The 14,699-nt window shown below is 40.6% G+C and overlaps 1 protein-coding gene across 2 annotated transcripts in view; it reads right to left on the bottom strand.

Annotated features, from left to right (window-relative positions):
* Positions 1-672: 672 nt before the first annotated feature.
* The window catches only part of DNAI3 (dynein axonemal intermediate chain 3), an 82,860-nt gene continuing 68,833 nt past the window's right edge, over positions 673-14,699 (bottom strand). Inside the window, exons 19-23 of one of the 2 annotated variants that reach the window (XM_043575462.1) lie at positions 10,863-10,993; positions 8,316-8,520; positions 6,375-6,466; positions 4,930-5,052; positions 673-981 (exon numbers count right to left, since the gene is read on the bottom strand). In XM_043575462.1, the coding sequence (XP_043431397.1) occupies positions 838-981; positions 4,930-5,052; positions 6,375-6,466; positions 8,316-8,520; positions 10,863-10,993 (695 nt within the window). In that variant the 3' untranslated portion in view covers positions 673-837. Of the gene's footprint in view, positions 982-4,928; positions 5,053-6,374; positions 6,467-8,315; positions 8,521-10,862; positions 10,994-14,699 lie in introns of both variants that reach the window. The other variant, XM_043575461.1, reaches the window with a different exon arrangement.

Below are 14,699 nucleotides of genomic sequence, written 5' to 3'. Positions count from 1 at the left end.
CACATGCTGTCTCCTTTTTGTGCCCATAATGGTTAACCATCCCCCCCCCCCCCCGCCCCAGTACAACATTGACTGGAGGACGGACCTTGGGCACTGTGTCTTGTTCCACATCGTGGAAGAAAACTTTCAGTTTTTTGCCTTTAAGGACGATGTTACTGTAGGATTGTTTTAGATTCCCCCTTCTTTTTGTAACTGCTAAGAATTTATTGTTGTTTTGTCATGAACAGATGTTGAATTTTATCACGTGTTTTTCTGTGTCCATTTGGTATCATAAATTCTCTCCTTTAATCAGTCACTGACTTATTTTCTACTGTTAAATTAACCTTATATTCTTCGGGTAAACCCAACATGATCTTTATGTAGTATCCTTTCTTTTACATATATTTCTAGATTCCATTTGCTAATACTTTATTTAGCACATAGCCCTCCCATCTGTCAGGGGCCTGGGGAGAGCAGTGTTTGGAGGGGCAGTCAAACCAACTTGATAATTGGGAGCAAAGTTTGATTTCCATTTCTCTCTGGGATTAGGGGCTCTAAATGGATGTCAAGGCCTGGGGGTGAAGGGGATGTCTGAAGCTCTGTGTTACTAGAGGAAAATGAAACTTTCATTATTGGTAACCTTCATATTCAGTACAAAGTTCGGTACACATTCAATCCAAAAATCAAAACAGATCTTGTTGTGATAAATCAAGTTTTAATTTTAGTGAAATAAAAGGCTAATACTTACAAATAAACCTATTCAATGTTTAATTTGCTAGCTCACCTTACATAAAAAATAATGAATAAAAAGAAAACAAAGTCCTACCAAGGCCCCAAACACCCCTGCAGAAAGCCTTTCTACATCAAGTCCATGAATGACATCATCTCTGGCACTTTGATGAGGCCGAGGTTGATGAGGGTGTTCTTTTCCAGTTCTAAGTAATTGTCATAGTCTGCTTTCAATTCAGCCTCCATCTGTTCTTTTGACTTCTGATATGTTTTCTAGGGTGAAAAACCAAATCATGCCAATAAAACATTGACAGCTAGAAATACCAAAGGAAAGAAGGGGTTAGTTTTGAGCAGTTGGCCTAGCTGCTGCTCTCTGGGAGGGGTTTGTGGGAGGGCATCTCTGGCACAGGAGGGAGAGTAGCTGCTGGCTCCCAAGGGGGAGTGGCAGAGATAGAGTGGAGAAGTGTGTGCACATTTCCGTGGCTCAGGAAGCCTCCTGCTGGAGGCCAGTTCTCCATCGTGGCCTGCAACTCTTCTCTAGCAGTGCTCCCATGAAGGTCTCCTCATGGAGAACTGAGAAGTGGGTAACACGTGGCCCTTTGACACCTCTCTCCAAAAATAAAAACAAAAACCCCTTTTCTAGTCTTCTTCCTCATGACTCTTGGGTCCCTCGTGTAGCCTGGAGTGTAGATAATTGACTAGAGGTTGCAGAAGTCTTTTGAATTCCTCCCACTGCCAAGTCCTGTGTAGGTGGCATAGCTTATGGATCACATGGAAACTGCTACTTTTTCCAGCTTTGGGTCTCCAGCTGAAATTTCAGTTAGAAAAATTCCCATTTTATGTGCTGCTAGAGCTGTGATTGCTATTATTTTTCAAGAGGTGAGCTGTATTCAGACTCGGTGTTTGCAAAGAGATAGGTGTATGGTTTTCTTCAGATTTGTGGATCAATGTGTACAACCCAATCCCTGGCAACGGCAGGGCATTCATTCAGACAAGCCTTGCTGGATGGATGTGTGTTCTTCCCGTGCCTTCTGCAATAATAGCAGCGAACGCTTACTACCGTTTTCTCTGTGCCAGTTCCTGGCTAAGTGCTATAAACATTTTAACTCATTTAATCTCTGCTACAGTCCTCTAAGGTTGTTACAGTTTGTTCCCATTTTCCCTTTTATCAGCAGTTGCTCCTTAGAAGATATTTCTCACAACATTAGTTGTTTTTTCTTGGTGACAATTTTCATGTTCTAAATGTAACAGAGGAGCCCTTTTAAACCCATTCACTTATCCCCAATCTAGTTCCAGAGAAAATTTGACAAGTGGTAGCTCTACTTAAAAGAGCCCCAGGGGTGCCTGGGGGTGGCTCAGTCAGTTAAGCGTCCAACTCTTGATTTCAGCTCAGGTCACAATCTCACCATTTATGCGTTTGAGCCCCTCATCAGACTCTGTGCTGACGGTGCAGAGCCTGCTTCAGATCCTCTGTCTCCCTCTCTCTCTGCCCCTCCCCTGGTCTTGCTCACGCTCTCTCTCAAAATAAATAAACTTAAACAAAAAAAAAAAGAGGGTAATATGTCAAATGGAAATGAACTCAGTTACAAGAAGTTGGAGAGGTTTTGGAAACTCAAGCACATCATTAGACAATTTCAAGATATGATTATTATAATATTTAGGTGTTTTACAAGTATTTTATATGCAAATTAATTTTGGATTATCCACCAGTCTACTTGCTTCCACTGATGTGGATAATTAGGAGCTGTCGCTATGGTATTTAAACACTGACAATAATCATGGATAATTGCTGGCGTAAAGTAAGGGTGTCAGGTTATTTTACACAACAGAATTTCAATCGGTATTTGTGAGTGTGCAAAAGAACAGAAGAAGGCCAATTTTCTGTAGCAAGGGAAACAAGGGAAAGTTAATTAATTGGTATTCTTTCATGCCTTGTGACCACTAAACCATGTTTTTGAAATGAGGCCCTCTGTTTTTATTACACTAACATGTGTCTGGCAATAAGTGATGACGTTAACATTAAAATTTCCACATGCTCATGCTTTTAATTGAGACCCAGGGTCTCGCATGAATAACAGTGTTGGAGGAGGTTATATATTTGGCTATAAGGAATCTATAAATGGGATCAGTGGTGAAATTGCTGGTGACAAAAGGCCTAGGAAGGGAAGGAGCAAGAGAGAAGTAGAAATACAGACTGAGATGACCCCTCGTGACAAAGAGAGAAGAACTGAATTCACAGACTATTTCAAGGCCCCACTCCCAGTGGGTGAGGGGAGACCAATGGAGTGACAGAATTCATATCAAACAGAGGCTGGGAAACAGGAAGGTGAGGGGCTTCAGAGCTTCGGTTTCCTTTCTGGTAGAAGGATGTGTCCTCTACCAAATTCTCCTCTATCTCAAACTTTGTAGCTCCCATAAATTGTATTATAGTAAAATTCATATCTATCTGTCTATATACTGGTTCCCATTTACTGAAAGTCTGCTATTTGTCAGGTTCCTGAACTGAAAGCCTAATCCTAAAAGGTAGTTATCAGTATTCCCATTTAAGTTTATTTTATTTTATTTTATTTTTTCAATATATGAAGTTTATTGTCCAATTGGTTTCCATACAACACCCAGTGCTCATCCCAAAAGGTGCCCTCCTCAATACCCATCACCCACCCTCCCCTCCCTCCCACCCCCATCAGCCCTCAGTTTGTTCTCATTTTTTAAGGGTCTCTTATGCTTTGGCTCTCTCCCACTCTAACCTCTTTTTTTTTTCCTTCCCCTCCCCCATGGGTTTCTGTTAAGTTTCTCAGGATCCACATAAGAGTGAAAACATATGGTATCTGTCATTCTCTGTATGGCTTATTTCACTTAGCATCACACTCTCCAGTTCCATCCATGTTGCTACAAAGGGCCAGATTTCATTCTTTCTCATTGCCACGTAGTATTCCATTGTGTATATAAACCACAATTTCTTTATCCATTCATCAGTTGATGGACATTTAGGCTCTTTCCACAATTTGGCTATTGTTGAGAGTGCTGCTATAAACATTGGGGTACAAGTGCCCCTATGCATCAGCACTCCTGTATCCCTTGGGTAAATTCCTAGCAGTGCTATTGCTGGGTCATAGGGTAGGTCTATTTTTAATTTAAAAAAGTTTTTTTTTTTAATGTTTATTTATTTTTGAAAGAGCACGCGCGACAGAAAGCATGTGCACGAGTGGGGGAGGGACAGAGAGAGAGGGGACAGAGGATCCGACATGCTGACAGCTCTGACAGCAGAGAGCCCTATGCAGGGCCCGAACTCACGAACTGCGAGATCATGACCTGAGCTGAAGTTGGATGCTCAACGAACTGAGCCACCCAGGCGCCCTGGTATTCCCGTTTTCAAGACAAGAACCGAAGCCTGGCAATGATACGAGCCTTGCTCCAGATCTCATAGCTGGTAGTAGTGGAACTGGGATTTGAGCCCACGTGTCTTGATTCTTTCTGTATTCCACTCTTTTTGCGCTACCTGTTTTTCTTTTTATTATTTTTTTAAAGTAATCTCTGCCCCCAGTGTGGGACTCGAACTCACTACCTGAGATCAAGAATCTGATGCTCTGGGGCGCCTGGGTGGCGCAGTCGGTTAAGCATCCGACTTCAGCCAGGTCACGATCTCACGGTCTGTGAGTTCGAGCCCCGCGTCAGGCTCTGGGCTGATGGCTCAGAGCCTGGAGCCTGCTTCCGATTCTGTGTCTCCCTCTCTCTCTGCCCCTCCCCCGTTCATGCTCTGTCTCTCTCTGTCTCAAAAATAAATAAACGTTGAAAAAAAAAATTAAAAAAAAAAAAAAAAAGAATCTGATGCTCTACTGACTGAGCCAGCCAAGTGTCCCATGTAGGACCTGTTTAATGTATTATTAACCAGATGTTGAAATTCTATATAATGAAAGATGCCAAATTTTGAATCATTATATCTATAAATCATATTAGGTGCTTTTGTATCTAAAGGACTTGGAAATAATGGAAAATTTCAGAAACTTAAGTTGAATAGAATCTAGGTAGTTGTTCAATTGATAGCTATCATTCCTGGCAAACTAGGAAATCAGAGAAATACCCTCTTGACTCTCATGAGAACAAGAGAAGAATGTGAAGAGGCATAATTTTCCTACTGAAACTGTGGAATAAGCCAAATGTACATATTTCCACTGGGGTTAGAGGATGGCAATGACTTTTGTTTCTGAAATTTCACTTACGGTTTTTTTTCTTCTCACGTTCCAGCTCCATTTCCTTCTTTTCTTGTTCACGAATTTTCTTGCGCTGTTCTACATATTCCAGATGCTTGACTTCTCTTTCAAAGTAGTAGCTCATACTTGATGCCTGTTAGAAGCACAGGCCCGTGAGAGGGGAGCCCACATGGAAGTCCCCATATTCTTCACAGGCCTCTAGAAGAATTCCTGCTACTTTTAATTCATTAGGTGGCTTGCCTGCTTTGGGATACTGCCCATAGGCCCATTGCCAGAAGAGCAAGCTCAATGTGGGGGCTACTGTGCTTAGGTTCAGGGCCCTGCAAATCGGAGGATTCCATGAAAGGGGTGGGGTGAGAGAGAGCAACAAAAAATTAGTATTTTGTAAAAGAAATACTCAGGGATTGATCTTTTCCCTTTTCTTGCTTCTCACTTCTAAACCTGAAGAAAGGTTCATATCATCAACCAAACTTGGAAAACCCAGATGAGGTTATCAGTATAAACCCTAAAGGGACTGGAAGCAGAGCTGAGTTCCTGGTCCCCTGGAGGACTTAGTGTGTGCACATTAAGAACAGAAGCAGCAAAGTCAGGAAAGAGACCTTGGGCAAGGAGGCCAAGGGAGGGAAACTTTCTGCTTGCCAGGAACTAGGCTGATGTTGGGACTTATAGTGGATTGCAATCTCTATATTTAATGTTGGCTGTATATATATTTATGTATTTCTATTCTCTGATTTTCTTTTTATCTCCCAGTATTAACATTACTTGAAACCTTTGGGTGGTGCCTATAGAGGGGTAGAAGACTGCCCCCTCAGCCATGCTGCCTGCAGTACAACAAGTTGGGGGGAGATGGGGTAGAGGTGGATGATGGAGAGATGTATCAAAATGTTAACTGGGCCTCCAGGAAGGGCATCACTAAAATAGGAGTCCTGTGCTTCAGTTACAACCTGAAAATGATATCTTATGAATCCCCAAATCAATTCTTTGCTTTAAAAATGTTTTTAATGTTTTTATTTATGAGAGAGAGAGAGAGAGAGAGAGAGAGCGAGCGAGCAAGGGAACATGATCAGGGGAGGAGCAGAAAGAGAGAGAGAGAGCCAGAGGATCTGAAGCGGGTTCTGTGCTGACAGCAGAGAGCCCACTGTGGGGCTCAAACTCACGAACTATGAGATCGTGACCTGAGCCGAAGTCAGACGCTTAACTGACTGAACCACCCAGGTGCCCCAAATCAATTCTTTTCTGAATCTGGGCTTCATTTACTTACCTTCTCTTTCAGCACATTTGTTTTTTTGTGGTTCCAAGCTATGTAATTCATACAACAGAAATACATCCCCTTATTTTGGATTGTACGCTTCTTTTGTTTTCTCACAGAGCAAAAATGCTGTCATTTCTAAACATTTCTAAAACATGCCTCAGCAATATCTGGTCACATAAATCCTCAGAGCCAAAAGTACTAACCTCATTGGCGGAAGGGTGACTTAATGTCCAAGGAATTTCCAATATATGCAGTGTTCCATAATAATCAGCTATGGCTATAAATTGCTGCTTAGCTGAAAGATCCAGAAAATGGGGGAGAAAACAACTCAGCAGTCAGAAATCCATACTGGAGGTTAAACGGGAAATGTGTTTTGGTGTTGTGGTCTTCCAAATGACCTGCTGTGGTTACAGTAATCTTGGCATCTTCATCAGACATTCATGACTGAGGACCATATTAACATATAAAAATCATCTTTTCCAGTTGATGAAATGAAAGTGGAGACCCTGAGCCTTTGTCAGCCACCCTGCCCACTTCAAATCTTGTCTTCTTGGTGCTTATGTAAGGAGTGTGGCTCCTCACTGAGGTTGACCCTCTGTGTGGCTGGGCCACTGGGCAGACTTGAGAAGTGGAGATAACACAGGGAAAGATTTCAAAGAAAAATCACGAAGCCAATTTTCACCAAAGACTCAGTAAGGGCTAAAGGATACCACTATAAACACAAAGAATGTTTTCAAGAATTTTAATTTTCTATCTTATCATATGTTTTTTTTTCTTTTTCTCATTCTCAGAAGGTTTGGTTTAAATTGTTAAATCCTAGACTCATAATCCCTGGATATGTACAAAAGCAATGTTTTGTAGCAAAGATGAAAAAAAAATACTCTGATGACACATATGACTAAGCAATAGCTGGACTGTGACATTCTAGAAATTTTGAAGACTGAATTTCTAAATGTAATATTTCAAAGAGAGAAATGGGTGGAAAGACAATTTTATGCCTGTACACCTTTGGGAACAAAGGGAAACTTTTATTTTTTTATTTTATTTTATTTTTATTTTTTAAAATTTTTTTTTTCAACGTTTATTTATTTTTGGGACAGAGAGAGACAGAGCATGAACGGGGGAGGGGCAGAGAGAGAGGGAGACACAGAATCGGAAACAGGCTCCAGGCTCTGAGCGGTCAGCCCAGAGCCCGACGCGGGGCTCGAACTCACGGACCACGAGATCGTGACCTGGCTGAAGTCGGACGCTTAACCGACTGCGCCACCCAGGCGCCCCTATTTTTTTATTTTAGAGAAAGAGAGAGCATGCTCGTGGTTGTGAGGGGCAGAGGGATAGAGAGAGAGAACCCCAAGCAGGCTCCATACTCAGTGCGGAGCCTGATGCTGGGCTCTTTCCCATGATCCTGGGATCATGACCTGAGCCGAAATCAAGAGTTGGACACTCAAATGACTGAGCCACCCAGGTGCCCTGAAACTTCTTTTAAAAGTGGCAAATATACGGGGTTTACATAGAAAGTAGTGCTTGGGTAAAACAAAGAAATTAGGACAAAGGATATCAATTCCAGCTTTCCAAGGAAACATCCTCGAAATTCTGCTTGCTTTGTTATACATGTTTTTTCCTCATAATTAGTTTAAAGGTTAAAGTTTAAATAGATAAATGACCCCAGAGAGTCATTTGATCTCATGAAAAGAATTGCTTGATATTGTCTAGGGAAAAGCCCCCAAAATTATAAAATATTGAAAATTTATGGCATAATGAAAAAATAAAGATACAAGAATGATTCCATTTGGGAAAAAAAGCAGCAAAAGGTAGCAAAGATTTATGGATCATCCTGTCTGACCTGGAGAAGATAAGAATGGTCTTCATTATGTGGTTCAAAATCGGCCTCTGCTTGTCATACTAAATATGCCTCAGAAATAATCATTGATGAAGAAAACAATGAGAGAAACTCAGGTTGTATCCAAAGTTTGAGTGCAAGAGGAAAGGGGAAGGAAGGGAGGAGAAAGGATGGGGTGGGATGGACAGAAAAACAAAAGCCTGAGAAAAAAAGATCGGAGACTTTCCAGATGAATGTCAAAATGTTCCTGAGTTACCCCCCAAGAAACAAAATAACTTAAGTCATTTAATCAGAATTAACATACCAGTAAAAGTCCAGGGTTTGATGTAGGTGATCATGGTTATGCAGATGTTTTGTGACTGGGCTGGCTCTTGGGTTTTCTCCAGAAGGTCCCAGATATCGATGTATCCATCTTCTCGGCCAATATAGAAGACTCCAGGCCTTGTCAGGGACCAGTGGCCTGCTGTGTACCTTTTTGGTGCACAGCATGACTGAAGGAGGGGTCCAGTCTTTAAACAAATTTTTAAAAAGACACATGAAAGCTTTTGTTATTACCTAATGTGTATTCATAATGATTTCCTTTAAGTACACTCAGATGGCTATGATCATGGAATAGCAGAAATTATGCCCACTCAGAACTCTCATTTCTTTTTCTTGTAGGGTTTTACATAATGCCAACTCTTTTCCTTCCTGTGTATTTTTTGATGATTTTTTTTTTCTTATTTGAGTTGCTTTTTTAGAAAAGATCAAACCTTCCAGTCGAGCCTGAGATTGGTGGATGTTAGATAAATAAAGGTTATAAGGAAATTTTGCTTATGCCTTTATTTTGCTGTTGGTATCTGTTTCCCATGGAAACAACTTTGGCAGCCAGAAAAAGAGCAAATAGAAAGTCAGTTCCAGCTGTGCGCTGCATCCAATGCCTTATAAATCCTATTTGGAAAAGACTTTAGACCAGCATAGCATTACAAGATCATCTTCTCTTTTCTTTACCATGGATAATTTGTCCTCTTTGGGGGGTTTTCATACAGAGAAAAAATCAGAATGTGCTTTCTTCCCACTGTCCTGCTCCACTTGGCTATTAAGTGTACCCATTTACCTCCTTATATCTGAAGAGACTAAACTAAACCGTGGGGCTGTTTCCTCCCGTCCAAGACATGTATAAGAAACTTTCTTGTGGAGAATGAAGAATGTCTCAGATTCATGGACTCCTTAGAGGTGACACTCCAATTCTGTTCTTGCCCACCTCACCCAGCTCCTTCCATTTCTGTGGGTAACCAGTTCCTGACCCCTGAATAGTCTATGGACAATCTTGCCTAAATTTTCTTTTTCTTTAATTACAAAACTGATACATTTTCACTGTAAAAAAAATTGAACATATGGAAGTACATTGGTATAAAGTAGAAGTCCTTTTGTGGATGGTTGCTTTAAGTAGTTTACAATTATTTCAACGACAAACTGATACATATGTTCACACAGTTATTTGTGTAAGTTAGAGTTTGAGAAGTGAAAGAGTTAGGTCAAAGAATATGTATATGTATATTTTATCACTTTATTTAAAGAATATATATATTCTTGGGGCTCCTGGGTGGCTCAGTCGATTAAGCATCCAACCTCAGCTCAGATCATGATCTCGCAGTTTGTGAGTTTGAACCCCACACTGGGCTCTGTGCTGACAGCTCAGAGCCTGGAGCCTGCTTTGGATTCTGTGTCTCCCTCTCTGTCTGTTCCTCCCCCACTCATGCTCTGTCTATCTCTGTCTCAAAAATAAATAAACATTAAATAAAATTTTTTAAATAAATAAAAAAATAAAAAAGAATTTATATATATTCTTTATTAAAGAATATGGATATTTTTATTCATTTTATTCAAAGAATATATATTCTTTGCTAAAGAATATGTATTTGTATAAATATAAATTTATTATGTGTGTGATTATTTTTCAAAGAATATATATATATTACAGCTATGAAATAAAAAGTATATATTTCAAATTTTGATAATCTTTTTTTTTTTGAGTTTATTTATTTATTTTGAGAGAGAGAGCATGAGAGGAGAAAGGGCAGAGAGAGGGAGAGAGAGAATCCCAAGCAGGCTTTGTGGTGTCATTGCAGAACCTGACTTGGGGCTTGAACCCAGAGTCATGAGATCATGACCTGAGCTGAAATCAAGAGATGGATGCTTAACCGACTGAGCCACCCAGGCACCCCAGATTTTGATAAATCGTCTTAAATTGCACACTGAAGGAACATGCCATACTGATTTTCACACACCCTTGCTTCACTGGATTTTATCAGTCTTTCCAGTTTTTGGCAATTTAATTTCTATTTGCCTGGAACCAGGCCCTCTCCTAATCCTGGCTGCCAGAGTTCTGGCACTGGCCCACTGTGGCCCATGCATGTGTCTGGTCTCCTGGCAACAGACAGACACCTTAGCTTGCTTACTCCCCCATTCTAAACCTGTGGACATATTCCTGGTGCAGAAGCAAAGTTCACAGACCCAATGCTTCTCCTTGGACTTCAGACAGTAACTAGCATTCCATCGTGTATTTTAAGGGGGAGGAAAACCATAAAGCCAATCAACCGCCCACAATACATATTGTGAAGAAAAGACTGTTAGATCTTAGCAAGAGACGTAAATATTGTTTCCTTCCCTCAGGAAAGAAAGGCAAATTGTTGTGTTTTCAAAGGGCTTACAGTGGTTCTGTTGACAAGCTGGACCCCAAGCCATCTGTTCTAATTTCTCTAAAAAGTGTCCCCAGGGCTCTGTTATGTCAGAACAGTCTGTTGTTCCCATTGTCTTTCTCAGTAACAAAGGACCACACACCCACTCTTCCATTTTTCAGGCAACTTACCGTAATACCTTCTTTCCAGATGGCCAGGTTCCATCCTCCAATGGTGAGGATAATGTCCTTGTAAAAAGGTGACCTCTGAACAGTGTGGACAGCTCCATCATGGACGGCATAAAGGTTCACTGGCTTCTTTGCTGTTGGGGTGGAAAAGGCCATTTCATCGTTAATAATAGTGTTTACATTCCCGCGTGATGGATGGTCAGGCCTCCAGTAGACAGACAGGTCCTGATTAATGGGCTCCAAGAGTAGATAACCAGAGGTCAGTTGGGGTAAATGAATCTGTCAAGGGACAGCTATTCCTCTTTTTATGGAAAGTCCAGAGAATTTCCATCAAGGTCATTTTTCCAGTTCAAAGGAATACTTCATGTTCTTATTTATTTATTCATTCATTCATTTCGTTGCTCAAAATATATTTGTGGATTGCCTATATGTACCTATAGGTACTGTAGATGGCTGGGTAAACAATGGTTAATAAATGAACGTGATACCGCCAGCATGGAGCTTACAGTCTAATGGCAAAGACAGATACTCAATAAACAATATCCAATATCCAATAAACAAATACCAAAGTATATAATAAAAATACGTTAAAAGTGTTATGGGGGGGAAATTACAAGATAGATAACAAGGGATATCCATAATTTGAACTGAATGATCAGAAAAGACTTCTCTGAAGATGAGTCCTTTAGTCCTTTGTAGCACTTTGGTATGGGAACATTTTAATGTAGAGGAATATACCAGACTGGGGGATTGGCACACACTGAAGTCCTGTGGAGAGAAGTGCTTAGTGCCTTTATAAATTTGAGGAAGACAGTAAGACTGAAGTCTGGTAATCCCAGCATGAGACATATGAAACAGACAGGGACCAGGAGGGTCCAGACCATGCAGGCCCTTGTAGGACAGGAGTTTAGATTATATTCTAAGCATAATGTGTTTCAAAAAAGGCCTTTAGGCCCAGAAGACAAGCTGACTGATTTCCAAAGATCGTCTGACTGCTGTGAAGAGAATGGATTAACAACAGGTAGAAGAAAAGAGGAGACCCCATAGGAAGTAGTTCTGGTGAGAGAGCATGGTGCTTGGATGAAGGTACATGGAGAAGAGTGGATGATCAAGAAATATTTGCAAGCTGGAATTGACAAGACTTAGAGATGGCTTGAGCAGGATGGCTGAGAATGACTGGCTTCTGGCAGGAGCAACCAGCTCAGTGGGGTTTCCATTTATTGCCACTAGGAAGACTAAAGGGGAAGCAGGTTTGGACATTAAGATCCAGAGTTCCCTTTAGTCTCTGCTCCAACCCGGGGGTCCTCCTTTCCCCTAGGGTGTCTACCCCACCATTGCTTGGGTCTCCTCTCTCCCAGGCCTGGCTGCAGAGCTGGCTCCTCCCCACTCCTTGCTGCCCACACCCACCTCAGGGATGGCCACAAAGATAAGAGCCTATCTAGGCCAAACCATGATGTCTGACTACTTTATATCCAAATCATGAACTTATTGTGAATCCCATCATATTGATAGCTACGTGAAAGCTGGATTTTTTTTTTTCTTAGTACCCCATGGAAACATTAAGCAGAAACACACACACACACACACACACACCTACTGAATCTTGCTCATAAAGTAGAATTTCAAAGAGATATTTTTCCACTCATATTCATAGCAGCATTATTTGCAATAGCGGAAATGTGGAAGCAACCCAAGTGTCCGTAAACAGATGAGGGAATAAACAAAATATGACACACACATACAATGGAATATTATTCATCCTTCCAAAGGAAGGACATTCCAACATATGCTACAACATGGGTAAAACTTGAGGATATTCTGTTTAGGGAAAGAAGCCAGTCACAAAGATACTGCACGATTCCACTGACGTGAGGTATCTACAGTAACCACACTCATAGAGACAAAACATAAATGGTGGCTGCCAGAGGCTGAGGGGAGAGGGGAATAGGAGCTAGTGTTTCACTGGTGCAGAGTTTTAGTTTTACAAAATGGAAACAGTCCTGGAGATTGGTTGCGCAACAATGTGAACGTACTCAATAGTACATTATAAACTTAAAAATAGTTAAGATGGTAAATTTCACATTTATGTATATTTTGCCACAGTCTAAAAATTATATTATTATTATATCTTTTCCTTCCCTTTGTCCTTTTAAGGACCTTTAGTTCCATTTAGCAATGAATAGAGCTGTCCTTAAGTTATTAACTGGAGTACCAGTGGCCCCAGGCCAAGTTGCTATGAGAAAATTACAATAAACAAAGAAGTAGTTTCCAGAATCATTATCTAATGCAGGATTCAGGACAGTGATGTGATCAAGAGCATAGAGCGCCTAGGTTCAAACCCTGGCGATGCTACCCCATAGGGTTGCTGTGAGGATTAAGTGAACTAATCCATGGAAGGTACTTGGAAGAGTGCCTGAAACATGGCATGTGCCCATTTGTGAGTAGAGCACATGAAACAATTATGTCAATTGTCATCATTCACCTGCATTTTTTTTTTTTCTGGCTTGTCACTTAGATCATCTGGAAATTTTGTTTGATTTGGACTTCTTTATCACACTTATCTCATTCAGGGTAATATATCTTTCAGAACCTTTTTCTTAGAAGAGGAAATTCTCCTTCCTGCCTTGTTGATAAGAACATGGGGTTCCTAGCAAATCAAGAAGGACTGGGTCCCAGTAACGGCCTCATCTTTACTCAGGTACACTCCACGGTGTTTACGAAAAACATTAGGCTGGTAGCTCCTAAGGAAAACACTGCCAGTTCACAGAATGTAATTAGGAAAGCAGTGCACAATTTACAGAGTCTATACATTGAATTTCTCTGAATCTAACCATTATGCAATGGGAACAACAGTGTTGTTTGGCTTTCCATGTTACAAAATGCTTGACTGATGATTTTAAAGTATTTTAAAGTATTGTGATGATTTTAAAGTAGACTTCAAGTAAGTGGTTAAAGCTATTTCCCGTTTTTTGTTGTTGTTGTTGTTGTTGTTGTTTGTTTTTGCAGTGAACTATATGTCAAGAAATTAAAAGCAACTCTTCTTCTTCTTTACTAACCCACATCCCATTGGTCACATAATCCTGCCATGGTGACTGCCAACTCTCTCTTATATTTCCTCTGCTGCACATCCCTGTTACCATGCCTGGCACAGATTAGGTTATCATTAATGAATTGATGAATGAATGAAAGTAAGAAAGAAAGAAAAAACAACATCAGTAAGTTTCAAACATAAACTCTTGGGTTTCTAAGTTTATTGTCATTGGTTATTCTATAAATGGAATAAAATCCATTTAAAATAAATAACTAGCCCTTTTTGTCAGGGTTCACCTCCAAAGCAGTTTAAGAATTTGACTCTATGGTAAGACCCCAAGAAAGTCTCTGAGATCAGATACAACACCAGTGCATCACCAATTCATGGCATCAAGGTCTCGATTTGTGTCCCATCAGGGCAGTAGAGACAGTTGCCATGTGCATGCAATATGTGCACAATTAATATTCATGACTTATTGAATAAACAGATACATGAATAAGCATACAAGTAGCTGAATGTAATTCATTGCATCTGATATATAATTTTGAGTTCAACTTTTAAATCATGGAATTCAAAATGAATAGAAAGTGGAAAATCAGTCTCAGTTCTGCAAGCATTTGACCTTTCCTTGGGTCACATCTGATTCTCTCTCAATGCCCCACTCTTACCACTAACACACATTTGGGTTTCTGGCCGGAAGTTGTAGGTCAGAAAACTGGGAGTACTTTTGTTTCCAGGTTAATATGGCTACCCTGGAGGCAGTGCTGGGAAAGCAAGCCTTCCCAGGTCTAAGGCAGACTCCACTCTGC

The sequence above is a fragment of the Prionailurus bengalensis genome, chromosome C1 (assembly GCF_016509475.1).
Source record: "Prionailurus bengalensis isolate Pbe53 chromosome C1, Fcat_Pben_1.1_paternal_pri, whole genome shotgun sequence".
Lineage (NCBI taxonomy): Eukaryota > Metazoa > Chordata > Mammalia > Carnivora > Felidae > Prionailurus > Prionailurus bengalensis.
The sequence above is the reverse complement of the archived record's forward strand: the minus strand, read 5'-3'. Positions and strand labels throughout refer to the sequence as shown.